Source organism: Astatotilapia calliptera, chromosome 9 (genome assembly GCF_900246225.1).
Source record: "Astatotilapia calliptera chromosome 9, fAstCal1.2, whole genome shotgun sequence".
NCBI classification, from domain to species: Eukaryota; Metazoa; Chordata; class Actinopteri; order Cichliformes; family Cichlidae; genus Astatotilapia; species Astatotilapia calliptera.
Genome location: NC_039310.1, coordinates 3885412 through 3907340, shown reverse-complemented (window position 1 = coordinate 3907340; position 21929 = coordinate 3885412). Strand labels below are relative to the sequence as shown.

The 21929-nt window shown below is 45.2% G+C and overlaps 1 protein-coding gene across 2 annotated transcripts; it reads right to left on the bottom strand.

Moving 5' to 3' along the window:
- Positions 1–3467: 3467 nt before the first annotated feature.
- Positions 3468–21885, bottom strand: cnn3a (calponin 3, acidic a). 2 transcript variants are annotated; one of them, XM_026179101.1, is made up of 7 exons: positions 21729–21885; positions 10965–11086; positions 6955–7021; positions 6714–6851; positions 6503–6619; positions 6171–6317; positions 3468–5190 (listed from the first exon to the last, which is right to left on the bottom strand). In XM_026179101.1, exons 1-7 carry the CDS (start codon positions 21786–21788, stop codon positions 4858–4860), a joined length of 984 nt encoding a protein of 327 aa, XP_026034886.1. In that variant the 5' UTR covers positions 21789–21885; the 3' UTR covers positions 3468–4857. The 2 variants fall into 2 exon arrangements, with proteins under 2 accessions (XP_026034886.1, XP_026034887.1); XM_026179102.1 differs by lacking the exon at positions 21729–21885 and adding an exon at positions 21217–21710.
- Between the last annotated feature and the right edge of the window lie 44 nt (positions 21886–21929).

Below are 21929 nucleotides of genomic sequence, written 5' to 3'. Positions count from 1 at the left end.
GTGTTCCTGGGCCCCAGCACTATGTGTGCCGCCAGCGGTCCTAGCCAGTTTGGCGCCCTGGGCGAACACTCCCTCTGGCACCCCCCCACAAAACATATTAAGGATTGTACATTAACATAAAATTGTTGTACACACACACATAGGAAGAGAGAGAGTATGCATAGTATGCAAACAGCCATCATAATTCGTCACACAATGAGAACAGGACAAATCAACAACTGACAATGACTCATTAATATTAAAATCTGTAACTTAATGTTTGGAGTTTAGTCTGTTACTGTTGCTATTTTTACCATTTCTTCTGTAACCCACATAATTTTCTTAGGGATTAATAAAGTATTCTGACTCTGATAGTTTCAGGATGACCTGCCATTATCCAATCACACGTCTGCTTACCTCTTCTTTTCTCTTTTTCTAACCTGAGCACCTGATGGCTTTGAACTTTTCTTGTCCATCTTCCATTGGTTTTAATTTTGCACTCCAGTATGAACACCCATCCCTCGACCCAAGGATCACCACAACATGATCTAACACACCTACACCTTAGTTCACAGATTCACTTTGTCTAGGGTGTATTTCTGAGATTTCACACAACCCAGGATTCAGATCGTGAATCCATGATGGGCTTGGATTTACAGCATTATGGATGAAATGTGCTCTGTTTGGAAGCAGCCGGCCCCGCCCCTTTCGACGGCTTGTGTGAGACTTTAAATCATCAAACTGTAAATTTTAAATTGTTATTGATCCTTTACCCCTGGTCCTAAAGTATATATTTATTTTCTGACTCTTCTTACATATATTTTTTGTTTGCTTGCACTGCTGTAACTGGAGCCTCGTCGTCTCGTCTCTCTATATCAGGGATGCCCAATCCCAGTCCACGAGGGCCGGTGTCCTGCAGGTTTTAGATCTCACCCTGGGTCAACACACCTGAATCACATGATTAGTTCATTACGAGGCCTCTGGAGAACTTTAAAACGTGTGGAGGAGGTCATTTAGCCATTTAAATCAGCTGTGATGGATCAAGGACACATCTAAAACCTGCAGGGACACGGCCCTCGTGGACTGGGATTGGGGACCCCTGCTCTATATACTGGACTGTAGCGGAGATGACAATAAAGTTTACTTTGACTTCAGCAGCGAGCAGGCGCACCGAGGGCTCGCGCGCTCACTTTTCGTGTACAGAATTTCGAAAAAACATCAGTGCAGATTATACGTCTGTATCATGATATCTGGTGTTTTTGTGTTTGTTGGTTTATTTTTATTTTGTTTTACTTTGCGAGTCGGTTATTAGACGCTGCTCCAGCCGGTCAGAAAATCCTCGTCGCCCCGCCCTCTCCTCTCTGCCCCGCCAGCAGCAGGCGCACCTCGCAAACGGAGGGCGCCCTTACTCCCAGCAAATGGGCGATAGAAAACCGATCGGTGCCTACGAATTTCCCAATATGCGCTGGCATGACGTCGGGGCAGCATGAGTACAAGCATTTTTTTTTTTTGCCGATGCCCGTGATGCCGCCCCGGGCAACCGCCCGTGTCACCCGTATCTAAAACCTCTACTGTGTGCCGCAGGAGCACAGGACGGTTTGTGCTTGCATCGAGGCGGGCCTGCAGGACTGCCCGTGCCTTTATGCCATGCCTTCTAGGGCCCTCTGCGGTTGCTGCGGTTACCACGTTTTTTTGGACTCTATCATTGAGTCTTGCGCTTTCACTCTGGATTCTGCAGCCCTGTACAAAGCAGCGATTATTCCTGAGCAGCAGAGGAGTTGGGGAGGCCTGGGGTTAAAAGGGGCTTTGAATGAAGGCCATCTGATTCTCATGAAGCTCACTGGCTGCACGCTCTTTGTCTTCAGCTTTCTGAAATGCCCGGGCCTGACTGAGCGCTTAGAACAGACAACAGCTTGTCTCCTCACAATTAGAGGTCTAAATTTAACTAGAAGGACACAGGCTGAATATTTTCATGGCTCTTCAAACTGTCATTATTTCATTATTTATATTGCAGACAGACCATGAAAAACATGAAAGCAATTACAACACTCAAGAAAATTACTTTAACCAGTCTCTGAAGCCCAGTGCTTTAATGTGTGGCCATGCAGAGCAGCTAGCTACACTCTGCTCCCACAGAGGGTGGGTAACACTGTGGCTGTTCTGATAAGCCACAGTGTGGCTGCAGCTCAGGAGGTAGAGCAGCTCACCTACTGATCGCTTCTTTCTAATATTGTCTTTAGCTAGCAAACAAAGCACGTGACACAACTGTGAATGAACACTTTATACATAAAAGTGAAGTGAACATAACTAGAGGAGCACTTTTACTATAGTCAGAGCCCTCGTGTATCATTCAAGCTACACTATCCGTCTGAGTTAAGCTGGATATGTGGGCGATATTACAGGACAAGCAGAAGAAAGACACAGAAGCCAATGCTTATTATATCACAGCCAATTAGACGCTGTCATTATCACATGAGCTCAGGCAGCAAACGATGGGTGCACTGAGAGGAAAAAGAGACTGTTTAAAGATCTAAACTTCATATTCTGCCTTTTGTCAGTTACTAACTTTCAGAAGTATGACACAATGGTAACACAATACAGAGTTAAAGGTAATGGAATACAATTTAAAAAGTGTACCTGCACATGGATGTGGCAGCCAGTCACACACTGAAAACATCTGTTTCCAGGCTCTCGTGTGTTACCAGTTGAACACAGGGTTTCTTATATTAGCTGCCATGTTGACATTTTCATGCATCTTGGAATTTTCTGTACTGAAATCTGACCTACTTGGCTGATTTACTGGATTTTCCCTCGCGGAAACTTCTCTTACATGCACCATGAAGAGCCTTTACAGTCTTTTTATTGCACTATGGGAAGAATCTCACGTAATGCATTTGAAGGTTTTCAGCCATTCATCTGTCTTCTTAAGCTTCTCCAGTTCAGGATGAGAGGGTGGTTTGAGCCATAGTGTACACCCTGAACAGGCCAGCAGTCTGTTGCAGGGCTGGCACATAGAGGCAAACACTCATTCACATCTACCACCAATTTCAATCATCAGTTAACTGAACCCCACGCCTGTGTCACCTGCTCCACACAGAAGGATCGTGGCCTGGAGTCAAACCCAGGACCTTCTTGCTGTGCGACATAATGTTAATCATCATTTGAAAGATGATGATTAACATTATGTCACACATTTAGCAGATAAAAGACGTCCCTCAACAAAACGAAATCAGGGTAAAGCCGTGTGTCCATGTGGTCGTTATGAATAACAGGAGTCCAGCCAAGTTCCTACCAAGAGACTAAAAGTTTGAGCGTGTCTGGAAACAGTTTCATTGCAGAGCTGGTCCTGAGTGGGTGCTTAGATGTCCTGTGCACAAATACATACTCTGTACTAATATGGGACCGAGTGGCTCCCAGTAGCACTCTACACAACAGCGTGGCTGCTGCACACTGACCAGCACATAAGGAGATTCTGCAGATAATCATTGTTGGAATTTACAGGGTTTATTTTCACTTCTTCCTTTCATGTTTGCAACGCTACATTGTTACATAAATGTAGACATGATATACTCCCCAGATAAAAAGTAGTAATAGAGTAACATTCCTGTACTGTTTAACAGCGTCTACTGCACACTACATCGACTAGCTACACACATCTTTGAGTTCAGGGAGGCTGGAAAGCCTGGATCGGTCATTCCAGCAGGGACACCACATTATTCCTTCAACCTAGCACACGTGTCTGTGCGGTGAAAGAAAGCAGCCACAGGGGGAATAGGATGAAACCCGGACCTGAAGAGGAGGGTACTTTAGTCCTTGCTAGGAACAGCTGCTGCTAGGGAGCCGGTGCTACCAATCGGGAGGTTGTTGGTTGAATTCCTGGCTTCTCCCACGTAAATGCAACATGTTCTTGGGCAATTTGGCGAAGCCCAAATTGCCTCTGATGACTGTGTATGCACGTGAGGTGGAAAGTACTTCAGCACAGAATAAAGCATCTGTATGAGTGTGTGTGTGATTCAGGCTCTGAATACAAATAGTGCTTTGATTGTTAAAGTACCGTGCACAGGTCCATTGTTGCCATCATACGATTCAGGTACTCTGAATATCTCCTATTAGGATCTACAGATGATTACATTTGGGGTCACACACTCTTGTCACAGACGACGCCTGTTAGCACCGTACCTGTGTGGGGGAGTGGTTACGGTCTGTTCCCCAACTACGAGCGCTGATGTCAGCCTCCAATCAGAGCGAGCGCTGATTGGAGGCTGACACGCTCGGAGCCTCTTTCCACAGACGTGACCTGATTTCCACGTTAGCAGTAGAAGCATGTTATAGGCTGGGATTAGTGCGTGGTCCAGGTTTAACATTAAAGATTTAAAACTTTATTTATAACATGTCGTTTTCATTGTGAACAGCAGACTGCTTTACTTTGGGACACTGCACATAAATACAGCTCAGCCAAACAAGAGGGCACAGAACAACAAAGAGCAAAGGGAGGCTGGAAATTCAGGACTACTCCGGTCTAGCCATTAGCATGAACGCCAAACGAGGTACGTGCTCTTGGAGCCGACGAATGGATCAGCAGCATTAAGGAATGCAAAGAGCGGGATTCATCGGATTCATCGGCAGCAGCATCTCTACATCAGTGTGCCATCATTTCTTTTATAAAAGAGGCTATTAGCTTAAAAACAGCATCTGCCACTGTGTGCGTGTGGTGATTCTATGCTACGTCTTACAAACTTTGGAGCTGAGATCAAAGTCTAGGTGAAGATGAAATACAAAGCAACGTTTCAGATAACAGAGAATAAAAAGACTAGCGATAGCAAAAGACTTGCTCTGTTGTAGTGATAAAACACATCTGCTAACAGGTGGAGAGCCCGACTAGCAGATGTTCTGATCGTTGTAATGGTAGTCGTGGTGGTAGCCGGCGTGGTACTCGTCCTCGTGGAATTCAGCCTGATAGTCACTGTCGCTGATGTCGGAACCGTTGGTGCCGGTGCCTTGGCTGCCGTTAGTGTGGACGACCGGCTCGGTGGGGGGGGCGCAGTACTTGGGGTCGTAAACCTGGCGGCCCAGCCCGTACACGCTCATTCCTTTCTGAGACGCCACCTTGTTGGTGCCCATCTGCAGAGAGATGGTGGTGTTGTCCAGCGGCTGCACGGCCACTTTCTGATCAAAGATGTCTCTGCGAGTACCGGGGGCCGGCATGCCCGCCTACAGGAAACATGGCGCACATCAGCACGACAAACACATTTACACAGAGAGGACTCAAAGTGATCACTGAGCAATAACGCAGAGCTTCACTGGGCACACGTTTCAGATCAAACTCGTTTGATTATTAGACAAAGGTGACTTTTTAAAATGATGGCTTGGCTAATTAAGCTTCATTGTATGTAATTGCATTTTTCAGACTGTGTTTTGTCCTGATGCCAACCATGCTAACCTCTGATGAACAGAATAGCAGGTCGGGTTAAGCAGCCGTCCTCCTGGAGACACGTCAGACTTTTTATACAGTGCAGGATATTTTATTTAAGCTATTTAGCAGGGACGCAGCAAAAGCTAACAAGAGTCCCACAATCAAATCACCTGGCTTTCATAATCAAACTGCTCTGTGCTTGATGCCAGTGCTGATTTCTGATAGGGTCTTCAATGCACGACGCTCCTTTGAGACGTTAATGAGGAAGAGACAGTCTTAAACCCACAGTGGCTGTTTCCTTCTTCAGGTGTTGACCAAAAAAGCTAAACTCATTTATTTATGAATCTGAGCCGCACACCTCACTGTCACTCAGCATGTGAAAAGTCGTATAGATGTGGGGCTCACGTTCCACTCAAGTGTCTCACATGTTGTCGAGACACTGTTGGAGTAATGTTGGGAGGTCGGCCACTCCTGGGAGGGCTGCTCCAGGTCTCCTCCATTTGTGGTTTGAACGAGGCCCAAACGGCTTTGTTACCCAAATGCAGACTGATTTCACTGAGCTTTTCTCGTGTTGCTTTTTGAAAACTTCAGGACTGGCCTGGTGTAGCGAGTGAAATCAAAGCTTTTCCTTTAAGAAATGAAATCTTCAGGTTATCTTTGTCTAAACACACCAAGTGTGGACAATATGCGAAACAAAAGACCATGATAATGATCAGGGAGTGGGCCAATACTTCTGTCACAGCACGACACATGGTAGAGAGTAAAGACTGGGTTTCACCTGGCTGGCTCCTTTGTTGGTGCCCATCTGCAGGCTGATGGTAGTCTGGTCATAAGGTTTGTCAGTGTGAGTCTTTGGATCGTACAGATGTCGTCTCGTTCCATACGCAGTCATTCCAGCCTGACTCGCACACTTGTTTGTTCCCATCTGAGAAACCAGAGACACGAGCTCAGCAAACACAGTTCGTCTCATTTCACTCTACAGGGAACTGTTGGCATTTAAACGTATCAGGTTAAACAGGGAGTGTTTCTCTGCTCCATCAAAAGACACTGAAATGGTTTAAATCTAATGATGACACATCTCAGGTCATGTGACAGTCACACTTCATTTACCTGCAGTCCGATGACACACTGGCCAGCCTTGATCTTCTCATCATCGAAGTGTCGAGCTTGTTTGTCTGCATATTTCACTCCGATATCGATCTTTGTGTCAATGCCTTTAGTCTTAGCCTGTCAGATAACACACGCTCGTCAGACTGATGGCGCTTTGTGTTCTATAACAGAAGAAAGACGCACTCGTCCTCTGTGCTGTGCGTGCACTCACCATGCTAGCCAGTGCGAGTAGTGTTGTCTGGACTTGAGTCATGTTTCCGTTTTCAAACAGGTCATTGGCCTCAAAGATGTCATTGGGCTTCAGGCCGTAGGCCAGGATAGCTTTTATGAAATTCCCGAGGTTTTCCAGCTGCAGAGAGCATCAGGGAAACAGAGTGATAAGAGACGGAGCACTAATAAGACGAGTGACGTGCTTCAGCTGCAGCTCTGCAGTGTTTGTGGGTCGCGCTCACCTTGTGCCAGTTGAGCTGTGAAAGGTTGATTTTCTTCACTGAACCAGGCTGCAGCTTATTAATCAGTCTGTGAGACGCAGGGAAGAAAACATCACATTAGTCCCACTGCTGCAGCGGATATCATGCAGTTCAGACACATTTCCTTCATTTGAGAGGACATTGCATCACTCACATAACTTCCTGTTTTATAACGCTCAAAGTACCATCAAACCAAAATTCACCTGAAATGTGAATTTCTTCAAAATCAAGTTCAAACCATTAGAGAATATTCATAACCACCCCACAGACATAATGTACAGGTAAACAGCAGTGCTACTGACATCGCGTCACGACCTTAAATATGACCACGCCCTTTAAGGTGGCAGTAACCTGACCATCACTGAACCCTCTGGGGTTACGACCCATTCAGTTTGTTGGTGGCCAAAAGTAGGTCTGTAGTTTTTATTATTTTTATGGTTTTTTGCCATTTTTTCTGCATAAAGCTTTTAACTAACTTCAGTTCTTTTCATAAATCTAAAATAATTATTACTTTTTACATTTTTAACCCTTTAAACACCAGTTTGTTTGTCCACTGCACCAGCTGGAAGACAACCTCACAATTTTATATAATTACATTGCTACTGAAATTTCTTGTATTGTTAATAGTAGAGTCTGGGGCATGTAATTGATTCACATCAACATTGATTATAATGCATTGTTGTTTTTGTGCAGGGAGAGCAAAAACATAAAAACTCCCTCTCAGCTTGTTTGTGGCCAAAAATGGACACCCCCTGTTTACGTTTACAAAATGCTATAAAATTCATATATATTAAGAAAAAATTCCACTTTTTCTGACTTGATTTTTTAAGATTAGCATCAGTGCTGCTCATGAAAATCTAAATTTCATTCAAATTCAGAATTTTAACCCTTTAAATACCAGTTAGATCACATAATTTTAATGATTTAAATAGGGATAAAAGCATAAAATCCCCATTTTTTTCTAAATAATACATGCAAACTGATTTATTTTCTAACCATGGTGGAGGTTAGATGTGTAGCAATAATTAAAAGTATCAATGAGTATCAATGAATGGCCAAAAAGTAAATCACAAATGGTGTGTTAGTGGCCACAAAGGCAATTTAATGACCAAATAACCACTGAGATGACCAATAAAATGATCAAGATTCATATTCCAGTGTGTGCTTCTGTGTGCATCCTCATTAGCAGCAAGATGTACTAACCACAGTAGAGTGGTTTTTGTAGGCACACTTTCTACACCTGGTGCAAGGGGCTGCTGTTCCAATCCTGGAGGTGCGCCTTTTGCACCTTCTTGTCATTTCGTTGGTGGGGTGGGTTAGGGGGTGTGGGGTAGTCTGAACACTCTGGTTCAGACTACTGTATCTTGAGATCAATGGCAGAAGTGGCTGAGAATTAGGAGAAGGGTGTCTTGCAGTTGTTGAGGTCACCAGCATGTGCCCCAGCTCTCCCACGACACACATTAGTCATCCAGGTCATCATAGTCAAATGAGCTTGCAAAGAAAAGCGTCTGGACTTCTTTAAGTTACTTGAAGACGTTTCACCTCTCATCCGAGAAGCTTCTTCAGTTCTAAGGTCAAATGGTGGAGAGTCCCAGATATAAACCTAGTGGGAGTTTCCCCCCACAGAGGGACAAAAGGACCCCTGATGATCCTCTAATCGCCTGAGCCGAGGTGCGAAACTGGGTGTGGGTCCCAATCAGCCAGAGTTTCGGGTGAGTTCATTGTGAAACCTGGAGCACAAACTTGGAGTAATCAGGACCCTACACCACTGGGCAGAACATGTTCCCTCTAAGCCTGAAGGAAAAAAGAAGGAACACACACATGTAAATGAAGCACTCAAAACGTGCGGCTATCCTAAATGGGCGTTCTTAAAGTCAGCAAAGAGGCACAGAAAAGAAGACCAGACACCAGCGAGGGAGGAAAAGAAGGACAGACGCAACAACATTGTCATCCCCTATGTAGCCGGTGTATCAGAGAAACTCAGGAGAGTTTTCTCCAAGCATGACATCCCGGTGCATTTCAGACCCAGCAACACACTCAGACACAAACTGGTTCACCCGAAAGACAAAACGCCAAAACACAAACTTAACAATGTGGTGTATGCTGTACAGTGCAGCGAGGAATGCCCAGACCTCTACATTGGAGAGACCAAACAGCCACTTCACAAGCGCATGGCACAACACAGAAGAGCCACCTCCACAGGACAAGACTCAGCAGTCCATCTGCATCTAAAGGTCAAAGGTCACTCTTTCGAGGATGCCAATGTTCACATTTTGGACAGAGAGGACAGATGGTTTGAAAGAGGAGTGAAAGAAGCATCTATGTCCACTGTGAGCGACCATCTTTGAACAGAGGCGGGGTTTACGACACCAACTCTCTGTCATCTATAATCCAGTTTTGAGATCCTTCCCAGACGCCTTAACGCCCACTCACATCCTGGGCCATCTGACCTCAGGAATTCGCATGATAAGGTGGGGCCAGGTTTCACAATGAACACACCCGAAACTCTGGCTGATTGGGACCCACACCCAGTTTCACACCTTGGCTCAGGCGATTAGAGGATCATCAGGGGGTCCTTTTGTCCCTCTGTGGGGGGAAACTCCCACTAGGTTTATATCTGGGACTCTCCACCATTTGACCTTAGAACTGAAGAAGCTTCTCGGATGAGAGGTGAAACGTCTTCAAGCAACTTAAAGAAGTCCAGACGCTTTTCTTTGCAAGCTCCTTTGACTGTAGGTATGTAGAGGACTCCCCCACTTCAGTGAAGATGTTTCCGGCGGGACAAAGACATCATATCCCAAGACATCCAAGAGATTGGAGAAAAGAGCCATCAGTTAGTTTTCCTTCTACAACTCGAGGTGCCAACACCCTCTAAGTTATCCAAGCAATATTTGTGCCTATTGTAGTCCAGGATTGCTTCTTGCTTTCACGCATCCTTTATTCCCCATCACTGACTGCTGGTTCCTTGTGTGTTGCTGTCAAAAGAAGCACATTCCTCCGTTGCTTTGGCATGTGGGATATGGCCGTGGTAGCTTTGGTGAAGCCAAAGACAGACAACAAAACTTCCTCTGTTGCAACTGGAGGAGCTGGGGGGGAAGCTCTGGGTTGTTTCCCCTGTGCCCGTTTTCATCTGAGGAGTTCCAATCTGCAATCTGAAGTGTTCCTCACACATAGACTGTGTAGGAACCAGGCCCAGACACAGTCTATGCGTGAGGACTTCCTGCAGCAACTCAGGAAGTTCAAGCTGCCACAGGAGGTCACCTTCTACACCTTCTGTCCCATGCACATCAATTACTGTCTGGTTCAGTTCAGCCCCGAAAACTGCAACAGACAATCAGGTCTGCAGAGAGGATCGTCAGCTGCCTGCAGACTCCTCCCATCCTGTTCAAACTGCTGCCTTCAGACCGCCGTCTAGGTTTTCTTCCCTCAGGCTGTCACTCTGATGAACACTGTGAAATAAGCTGTTATAGCATTCATATGTGCATTGGGCTACTATTGTGCTCAGTTTGTATAGTTTGTTAGACTTTGTGTAACTTGTTTTCTCTTACTTTTTGTTTGCATGCATAGATCAAAGTGACCCAGAGTCAGAGTCCATGTTTGTGGACACAGATTTGGCGAAATAAAGAGGATCTGATGATGCCGACTTTGGAGAGTGGGTTTTTGCAACAAACTCTCCAGTTTTCAAAACTGTTCTGACATCTGTCCTGTTTGTCTGCATGTCTCTGAGCTTCTGTGCAGGAACATCATGAAAACGGCAGTAAAAACTATGATCGTCCACTCAGTGTCCACAGGTTAGAGAAACTGAGGGTGCATGACCGGCCGACGCACCACAAAGATGTGGGTGTTACAATAAACAGAGCCTTGGTTTGGTGACAAACTGAATTCAATCGATTAGAAAACATACTTAATGTTACATGGAATTTGCTTTTGTCTCCATTACAAAGATCAAGAGGCCCAACAACGGCAGTAACACAAGAGCAAACAGAACTTACTCGCAGAGGATGACCCCATCCTTCAAGCCTTTCTGGAAATTCTCTCCAATAGACATTCCGGTCACCTCTTCAATCCAGAAACGGAGCTCCTCCTCTTTCTGTGGGTCATATTTTTGAGCAATCTGGAGAGATTAAAACACAAATAATAATATGACCACATGAGTCTGTGATAGCACAGCTGCTAGCACCAGTGCCCAGCAGACCATGCTGAGCCTTTACCATCTACAGACATCGGAGCTTTCAAAAATCATCAGTCGTGTTTCATCTGACCAAAGCCTCACCAATGTATAACGTGTATTCTTTGGTTATACAGAACTAAATAAATATTTCACCCTCACAGGGTACTGTAGGGTCAAAGGTCAGCCACACAGGGTACTGTAGGGTCAAAGGTCAGCCTCAGAGGGTCCTGTAGGGTCAAAGGTCAGCCTCAGAGGGTACTGTAGGGTCTGGGCACTCTTAAATGATGAGGTTTGGCCACTTGCAGCAGAAACAGCTTTTTTAAAACCTTTTCTCAGTAACTTTCAGACCACGAGGGACACACTAACACTGCAGTCATGAATAATAGAATTGTGGTTTACAGGTGCTTGGTGGTCTTAAACTATCTTCTGCTGAGGTCCAAGAGTCTCTCTGTGCTGTCCTTTAAATGGTGGGCTGTCACATGGTACACTTTCCATCAAAGGTTTTTACATGTTAACCCTGAACCGTCGTTTTCTCTTAGGCTCTCCATCAATCACAGTAAAAGACTGAAACAGGGCGTTCCTAGAAAGAGGTCAGGGAGGTAACGGAGAGCAGCCAGCAGGGCTTTTCTTCTTATCGGTTTGATTTAGAACAGGCACTGGCATTTTGCTTCTAATTATTACTGCTTTGGGGTTTTTAAGATGCCGAGTAACACATCCAGTTACCCGTTCAGCTGGTAAAGAACTGCTGACAGATTAAAGTGGTTCACAAAGTCTCCAGAATCAACAGGACATAGAGCGCCCTTGCTGATCACTGTGGTTTGTTCTATTCTATCATGTGGACTAAACAAACACTCCTGCTGGGATCAGCTCATGCCCCAAACACATGTGGAAGCCTCACTCTCCACTGAATCCATCTCACCAGGTAATCCTGTGCTACAGAGGACAGATGGACCACAACCCATCCAAAGCACAGGGACTCTGCTTTTCTGAAGCATACGGAGGAACAATGGAGGACTTTTATCTGATAATATCTCTGAGTGTTTGTTTTTGTAGGAAGTTTCATCATATTGTAAATGTATTATCCAGAAAAACAACTTCTTTTTGCTGCTCCAAAACTACTGTTGATATCCTTTAAAAACATCCATTTCCACATATTTATTTTAACACATTCACTCAGGCAGCCAAGCTGTTGTGTTTGTGTTGTGTGGTAACACAACTGGCTGGCTCCCAGTCCAGTTACTAAAACAGAAAACCATGAAAAACGGGACAAAGTTCAGAACATGATAACAAAACTGTTTCTTTGAACTTCTGTGATGAAGCAGGAAAAGCACAGAGCTCATGCACAAACATGCAAAGAAAGATCTCTCCCAGACTTGGATGGACACAGCTGCTTTATGGCCAACTGTCCACTGAATAAGGGCTGATTATATCCGTGGGGCCTTTCTTTAATCAGTGCTGTCATGTTTAGCTATATTACACGTTTTTAAAAAAAATCCCCCAAAAGTTTCCCTCAAAACTCCAAATTTCAGTCGAGCTTGAGAGCATCTACTTAGGAGCAGGTTTTAGTTTTTAGTTGGCACTCAGAGAAGCTGCTGTCCCACATCATGCCAGAGACTTGGGGGATCCCAGGTTGTTCCCGAACATCCTAACCGACCTTCTCCAATCCGAGGAAGGCAGTTTGAGTCTTCCTCTCGACCTTGGCAAAGAGGGGAGCATTCGAAGAACTTGTCCTTGCATACAACTGTTAGAACTCACGATCTTGGAACCTGCAGTTGTTCCAAAATGGTTCCATTTCTGAACGACTGCACTTTCAGTTTGGTCAAACAGATGCTTTTTATACTGGCAGAGAAAAACTACCAGCTCTAACAAAAAGGGCTTAAATTTAGCGGCCTGGACAGCAGGTCTCAAGGGTCTGTTACATGTTACTGCAGCAGTTTAAAAGTTATTTATACTACTGAGGAGTAGTACTCAGATTTTTGCCCTTAAAAAGCCGAAAATGTCAAAAGTTTAGACTTCTTTAATGAAGGATATTTTATTAAAGAAAACTAGCAAAGCAAAAACAAATGCAGACAGTAATAATCCCAAAATAATAATCACCTGAAATATAACCTAGTCTGAGCTAACGCTGGGAGTAAGAAGCTTGGAGAGACGACGAGCACCCTCAGATCTGAAGATGCACTCTCCCCGTGTTAGAGGCTGAGCAGAAATCCAAATCTTCTTGAGCTCTTCAGATTTTAAAGCCCAAACTTTTCTTCTTTTCTGTCTTATTGTAACCTAGAATTTCTACACACGAACACTGAGGCAGATTTGAATATGCTTCATCAGTCTTCAGTTAGATCATGATTCAATTCAATTCAATTTTATTTATATAGCGCCAAATCACAACAACAGTCACCTCAAGGCAATTTTTATTGTAAGGTCGACCCTACAATAATACATACAGAGAAAAACCCAACAATCATATGACCCCCTATGAGCAGCACTTTGGCGACAGTGGGAAGGAAAAACTCCCTTTTAACAGGAAGAAACCTCCGGCAGAACCAGGCTCAGGGAGGGGCGGGGCTATCTGCTGTGATTGGTTGGGGTGAGAGAAGGAAGACAGGATAAAGACATGCTGTGGAAGAGAGACAGAGGTTAATAACAGATATGATTCAATGCAGAGAGGTCTATTAATACATAGTGAGTGAGAAAGGTGACTGGAAAGGAAAAACTCAATGCATCATGGGAATCCCCGGCAGCCTACGTCTATTGCAGCATAACTAAGGGAGGATTCAGGGTCACCTGGTCCAGCCCTAACTATATGCTTTAGCAAAAAGGAAAGTTTGAAGCCTAATCTTGAAAGTAGAGATAGTGTCTGTCTCCTGAATCCAAACTGGAAGCTGGTTCCACAGAAGAGGGGCCTGAAAACTGAAGGCTCTGCCTCCCATTCTACTTTTAAATACTCTAGGAACAACAAGTAGGCCTGCAGAGCGAGAGCGAAGCGCTCTAATAGGGTGATATGGTACTACAAGGTCATTAAGATAAGATGGGGCCTGATTATTTAAGACCTTGTATGTGAGGAGCAGGATTTTGAATTCTGGATTTAACAGGAAGCCAAAACAGGAGAAATATGCTCTCTCTTTCTAGTCCCTGTCAGGACTCTTGCTGCAGCATTTTGGATCAGCTGAAGGCTTTTCAGGGAGTTTTTAGGACTTCCTGATAATAATGAATTACAGTCGTCCAGCCTGGAAGTAATAAATGCATGAACTAGTTTTTCAGCGTCACTCTGAGACAGGATATTTCTAACTTTAGAGATGTTGCACAAATGGAAGAACGCAGTCTTACATATTTGTTTAATATGTGCATTGAAGGACATGTCCTGGTCAAAAATGACTCCAAGGTTCCTCACAGCGTTACTGGAGGCCAAGGTAATGCCATCCAGAGGAAGAATCTGGTTAGATACCATATTTCTAAGCTTTTCAGGGCCGAGTACAATAACCTCAGTTTGATCTGAATTAAGAAGCATGGTCATCCATTTTAATCCACTTATACAGAAATGCTTTGACCTGTTTCTCTTCCAAACACACACACACACACACACTTTAAGCACCACTATTACAATAAATACAATGAACAAGCCAATAAGAATAAAGAAATAAAAATATCACAGTTCTGCAGATACCTCGTTTTATCCGACCACCAGTCCGGCCTCCTCTCCCAGTTCCTGATAAAAGCCACAAGAAAACCAGTCAAACAGACTCCGTCTGATTCTGACCAGGATTCCCCACCGTTGACAGTTTGGTTTTTTCTGTCATCAGTACCAAACAGCATGTATTTGGAAACACGACCAGTGAAACCAGTGCACGTATGTACTCTGAACTGGTTCCACAGTGGAACTGACGTTTCAAACCTTGCAGGGCTTCAAACTCCTCAGATTGTGTCACAGCTTTAGTTTCAGGCACAGCTGCTTCAAGGCTGTCAGTCACTACCGTCTCACATTTTTACTGAACAAAGAGTAAAGCAGCACGGAGGAACTCCAGTTTGAGTAACCAGACCAGTCTGACTCATCACACCAACACACTGCAGTGTTAAACGATCATGTTAGGATTTCACAGCTCTGATCACAGCACTTCCCTCCAGCAGCCTGAGGAAACATGCAACAATGTGTCCATCGTGTGAAACATGTTGGTCAAATGTTCAAACATTATCTTTGAAACCCAACAAACCGAACACGTTCCAGTCACAGACACTGCAGCTCATGTTCCCCATCAAATACATGCTCATAGTGACATTTCACTCAATATTTAGTTTTCATTTTCAAACAATGCATTTTTACATACATGCGTGTGTGTTATTTTGGTCTGTCAGCCCACTATCAGGTTTGTTTTTTTCAAAACACACTGGAATCTGTCTCCACATGATGATATCAAACAGCAGGTTTCAGTCCAGCACTCGTGCTGAGCACACAACAGGAAACAACGTTACACTGTAATAGAAAACCAGTGAAATAAATGGTACAATACTGGAAACTGTCGAATGCTTGCTTTCGTTTTATGACCAGCGTAAAATTCTTTGGTCACAATGAAGAAAATTGTACTTTTATGTAACTGGCTGCTCCATTCTGCATGCAGAACTGCTGGGGCAACAGACTAAACCCGAGTCTGATACTCATATAATCAAACTATTATTCTGGTATTTCAGCACAAAAGCAACAAAGAAACCTCACTGCAACTGTTGACAAGTCTGTAAAACATCCCTGCCATATTCATCAATGTCATCCTTATGGATAGAGCTGGGTGTCATCTGCACTGCAGTGAGAACACGTGCTATACTTGCTAATGACACTGCCTAAGAGAAGCATGTATGATGTAGACAGAACCCTGTGGAACTCCATAATAACCTTTACTAGTTACATTAACAATTTGCAGGCTGTTGGATACGATTCAAACCCTGCAGCACCAGTGCAACATTGGCTACTGTACTAATGCTGCATGTGCAGCAGGTAAAGACCAACAGGGGGCTCTAAGCTAGTGTACTCCTGAGCCCAGCTAAACAGGACAGGTTAGGCCATCTGGTATAAAAACCTCGATAAAATCAAACATATCGTAATAAATAAGATTTCCATAGCGGATCAATCAGAGCCCAGGCTAACAATGACACTCAGGAGATGTACTCGACATGAATTATGCAGCACGTCTACTGAACAGACCGGAATAACACGATCTGCCAACTGAGCCGAGTGAAAAGTAGCGGGCGGACGGCTGGATCGAGGCATTGAAGAATCTCAGGAATGTGATGTATGCTGACAGGATAAGAGCGTGGACTCCTGATCGCACGTTACGCAATGGAAGCCATTTGCTGCTCTGCTTTTGTTGACACAAGGGAACAAAAGTCATATTTACATGTTCAGAAGGAACATGGCTTCACACCAACGTGACTCAAAATCCAGAACTTTGGTAGGGAATCATATCCAGTTCTTACATCGACACCATTATCAGAGCACACGGCAATATGACAGCATCCTAAAAACCTGTTTAAAATGGGTGCTCTCCCATTTTAAACAGGTTTTTAGGATGTGCTGCCGTCGGACGCCCGGCCTGCCGTCCGACGCCCGGCCTGCCGTCGGACGCCCGGCCTGCCGTCGGACGCCCGGCCTGCCGTCGGACATGCTTCATTCTCCTGTCTCTGATCAAGGCTTTATCTGTGCTTCAACTTTCAGAGAGAGTGTTACTTTCAAGCAGTGCACGATGCTGCTTTCAGAGTAATCATGATGTAGTGCAGTGGTTCCCAAAGTGGCGGGCACAGAGCCATTGCAGGGGGGGCGCAGTATGGTTTTTATAAGAAAACACTGCTAGTATAATGGACACAAACGCAAAGCAGAGGTTGAAGCATCGTCAAAGATGCTTCCAAGCCAAAGACTAGAAGAGCAGCTGTTGTGCCGACAGAAGGAGTTTCCCCTGCGTGGGGAGCAGCACTGGGCTCTCCAAATCACGGACAAACAGGATCCCACATTCTTGATTTTTAGTTCACAAACACTTCTTATAACGACTAACTACTCCTGAAACTTTGGAGATGTTAGCACTTTGTACAGTTACAGGAGGATAAAAGTAATTATCGGGCAAAATGTCCTTCGTTTGTTAAAATAGTCCCGTCCAACACCACGTGAGAACAATAAATATATAATTTTCTGTTGTAACCCTCAAACTGAATGGTATGGAGGCCCGTTTCCACCACTAAAAAAAAAAAAAAGCATCCACATAACTCCAAATTTTGAGTTATTTTCTCAAAATTTCGAGTTAGTAATCTACGTGAATGGCGTCATTTCCTTGTTACCCGGAAGCTGAAGCCCTCAGCTACAAATGCTACAGCTAAGCTACCAGGATTACAGTCATGAATGCACAAATTGCTGATTATTTTCAGCTTGGCTTCACAAATGATGAAATCCTTGTGTTATTAGCTGAATTATTAGCGTTACTATCAGCAAACGTACTCTCGAAAGCGCCAAGTTGTTGCGACCCGGTTTTGAGTGCGCGTTCCACGTGGATTACTGATTGACAGAGCAAATGACTCGAAATTTGGAGTTATGGATACTTCTTTTGTTGCTGTTGGCTTCCACAGAATGGCGATGTAACGACACTCACCGTTCACAAAACTAAAACATCACTACTTCCCCGTCTAACTCTCTATAATGCAGTAAACTGGATCCCGTGTCCAGCCACTGACGCAGGAGGAACACATTGTGTCGGTGATACCGACCTTGGCACAAACACGGATCCTGCCACAGTTTGTTCCCCAAATCATGGACACACTGTATCCCACAGTTTGAGGTTTTTAAACCCACTTTGCACACAGAGACATTTTTGGAAAAATGTATTGACAGTGATGTTGAATATTCTTGTAAAATTAGGGGGAACCACTGAGGCAGCGTACGGCATCAGGAGCTTCCACGTGTTTTTCATGCGAGCACACAAAGGAACCGTGGTGGTTCCTCTCAGCATGTCATCAAAAAGGAAACGGTAACACACAGAAAGCCTCTCATCCATTCATGTCTATATGAAACACACATAGAAAAGTGTGTGAGCCAACAAACTCACAGAGCTTCGATATGACGTTCCCTCTGTACAAACACACTGTGTAAAGTACACTAGTGTTTCCCCGTTTCCACTGTGATGATGGAAAACCCTTTAAATATTTAGACATTTTTGGGCTCTGGGAAATTTTTACTAATATAAAACCTGCACAGATTCCTGGCCTGTTTCACAGATGCTTCTTTGATACTGCCAATGCTAACGTCAGCACACGCCTGGATGAACAGGTGGGCAGTCGGGCTGAGTGCATTCGTCCCATTGCTGTGTTGTGATCCAGGTAATCATTTACTATCCTTCACAGGAAGCAAATCCTGGAAGTTCACCTGGAACGTTCCGGCGCAGCACCGGTGGCCTTGTATTGGCTGCAGCTCTGTATTAGGATGGAATTGATCATTTAAGTAGGTGGTAATGTGGCAGTTGTTGGTCACACTGATATGACAAAGAGAAACAGGCTCTGGGAGGAGGACATGCGACAGCTAAAAGCTGTGCACACACACTTGTTGCTGATACGTCACTACAGTGCAGGACTCGTGTGACTGGACTGTATCCACACTGCTGGTTCGGTATGCTGACGGACACTCTGGCACATTTATTTGTGCCTCCCATTTTTGAGTTACTGACCAACAGACGCTTCTTCCTCTCACGTTAAACCAGTTGCTTCATGTTCACTCTGTGTTTCTTTGTTTCATGGTGAAGAGCAACAAAAGCTGACTGATGCATTTCCTTTGCTGAAGCTCTGATACTGAGGTTTGTGCTGAGCAGTGACAGCTGTATACCAGGTGATATCCCAGGAGGCGTTTTTCTTACACTGAAGGTTAACACACAAAATCAGAAAGCTGTCCACCGTCCAAACAGAAGTTGATGCTCGCCGAGTGTCAGACAGACGTGAGACTAGCTGCAGCGTACAAGTCTACGGTTTCTATGGCTGCTGTTGTATGTCCTGTGTTTTGGCACAGAGCCATGTGACTCGGTTACAGTCTGTACCATGAATGTGACTCAAACAGCATTAGCAGCTAACCAACAGTCAAAGCTAACCAGCAGCTGCTTTCATAATGTCCATCATCAGAAACAGTCTGATGGAGCTTCACATGCTCACCTGCATCTCCAGATGCTGAGCTTAAGTTCTGAGGAGACTGATTTAGGTCACAAGGACTAATTGTTTGTTCATGTTAAGACTGACACACATAGGTTGTGTGCTTGTAGGGAAGCGTCTGCAGTGACATCACCACAGAGCCTAACGTTCATCCTCGGATGAAACTGGCACGCTGGCTTTGCCACGTCGCGTTTTTATCAGCTGTAGACGGGAAACACGGATGGAACTTCCAGGTGGGAAAAAGTGTCTTCAATCTGCAGCCAGATGACTGTGGTGATCGAAATATTGATTAAAATAAGCTCATGGGAAAACGTTTCTCTTGCAGTCTGTGAGCATCTTCCTTCTTTGTTTTTGGGCTCTGTCACCGACTTTGGGTCGTCCTGAATAAAAAAATAGGTCTGTTTTATAAATCGTTGTCATTCTGTGTTCCAGAAGCACATACTCTCGACCTAGGGGCCTGTCAATCACAAGACATTAGCAGATCGTTACATAGACAAACCTTTTGAATACAAGCGTGCTGGTGCACACAGGGGTGCACACAGGGGTGCACACAGGGGTGCACAGACACAAACTACACCTTTCTTGGCTGCTACCTCAAAGCACATTGAGCGCTGTCAGTCCTGCGTGCTGCACAATAACATTCAATATTTAATATCTACTGTCAGCTAGATTATTGTGATGCTGTTGTGTTTATTATGCTGCTCGTTTTTTGCTTGTTTCCTTCCTCTCAACAGGTGATCCAGGTGAAAAGTGCCTTTTCTCCCTCTTCCCCTGTGTTTTTCTATCTTCCCCAGTCATGTCTGTCCCGTCTGCAAAAACTGAAAATAAAATAAATACATAATAATAATAAAGGTCAATCAAACGGACCACTATGGCTAGGCCGTGATGATCCACTTGGTAAAGGAAACCTGCTGTGTATCTTTCTTTGCCTTCAGACCATCATTGTTATGCTGAAGAACCACAGGGACAGAGCCTTTGGCTGACGTGGGGAACATCTACCTTTGGTTCCGCGTGTCATTCGTTCTTAAAATCTCAGACTGCTGACAGGACAGAAGACGAGGCCAAAGGCAAACAAACGTCCTGGCACACGAACAGCCAAAAACACTAACTCGTCCACACACACGCAGACTGGCAGCGTGCCCACCAACTTCTCATGCTTACACAAAAGATGTGTTTTCAAATCAACGCTCTCGAAAGTCCTTTACTTCATTTTGGCGGACTTTCAAATCCCAAGTTTGCAGAAGTCCCTCCATGCAGCGAGTCATGCGTGGCGTGGGTAATGTAAATCTCACGGGGCATCGTGAACACGCAGTAACAGATGGAGGCATTGTGAGGAGCAGACAGAAGAAACGCGAACTTCGTGGAGAGTGCGCGTTTGTACGTGTTTCTGATGGCGTCATCCTTCAGCCATCCCTCACAGACTGTCCACGGAGACCGTTTGCCGTGAAACTAACAGATGGTTTGGTTCCTCTGAATATTTGCCACGACACTGACTGCTGTTCTAAGTCTGCTCCTAAAATCTGAGGCAACATGGAAGCATCAGTGTGTCCGGGCTCCTCCCAGCTGCTCCACAGATCCCGTTTAGCTTGTCGTCATCAAACATCTTCATCACAACATCTCATCAGAAGTTCAACAAACCGCTTTAGAGGCGTAAAAGCAGCGCTTGGCACCGAGGCGGCTGCGGTCACAGTAACGCTCCCCGCGTCTTTCTTCGTGCTGGACACGAAGGGAAAAGTTCCCGAGCGCCGGGAACAAGCGTTCAGACAAACAAGAGGACCGAACCTTTGTTTAAACTCTCGTGTTCGGCCCACAGCGAGACACACCGACAGGCCCGCGGGCTTCTAGCATCCACACAAAAAGTCTGAAAGCGAAGGAAACGTGAGACAAAGTAAAGACGCGACCGAAGCACTTACTTTGCTCTTGACTTCAGCAGACAGGCCGTAGGCTGGTCCCTTATTAAAGTGAGTCATCGTGGCGCTTTTGTAACCCACGGGATTACTCGCAAAGTCCGCGGAGTCGTCTGTGGAAAAGACGGATTCTCAGCGACTGTTTCGGCCCGACGGGAGCTCAAGCAGTGCGCGAGGCGAGAGCACGGTCAGCCCCCCGCCTCCTGTCCCCTCCCCTCAGTGTCGGCTGCATCCTGAAAGCCCTGGATGAGTACAACTTCCACACATGACCAAAACTTTCCACACCGGGATCATTTTTAGGAATCCTGTTCAGCTCAGCTTTGGTCTGCAGGCTGGCTGGAAACGAAAAGCTGGTGCGGCTTTAACCAAGTCCCACAGCACCCGAGAAACACACAGATCTCACCCGCTCCTTTCCCCGCCGTGCCGTGGAAGCAGAGGCTGCGCGTGGGCTTACTAACAGGCGTTCAGCTTCATGAGACACACGCGTGTGTACTGTCAGGGAAAACATGCTAACCCACGTGCACTGTGGTGATCCTGGAATGTGCGGGTGGACATGGTGTCCATCTTTCTCCTCTCATGCAGGGACTCGTGCTCGGTGTGGGCTCCACAGCGATCACACGTGATGCCACGTCGGACAGATAACGATCAGCCTCCCCAGCGATGCGCAGGTGCAGCAGTTTCACCTTCACTGCATTGTTTTCTGAGTAGTTTAATAGTAG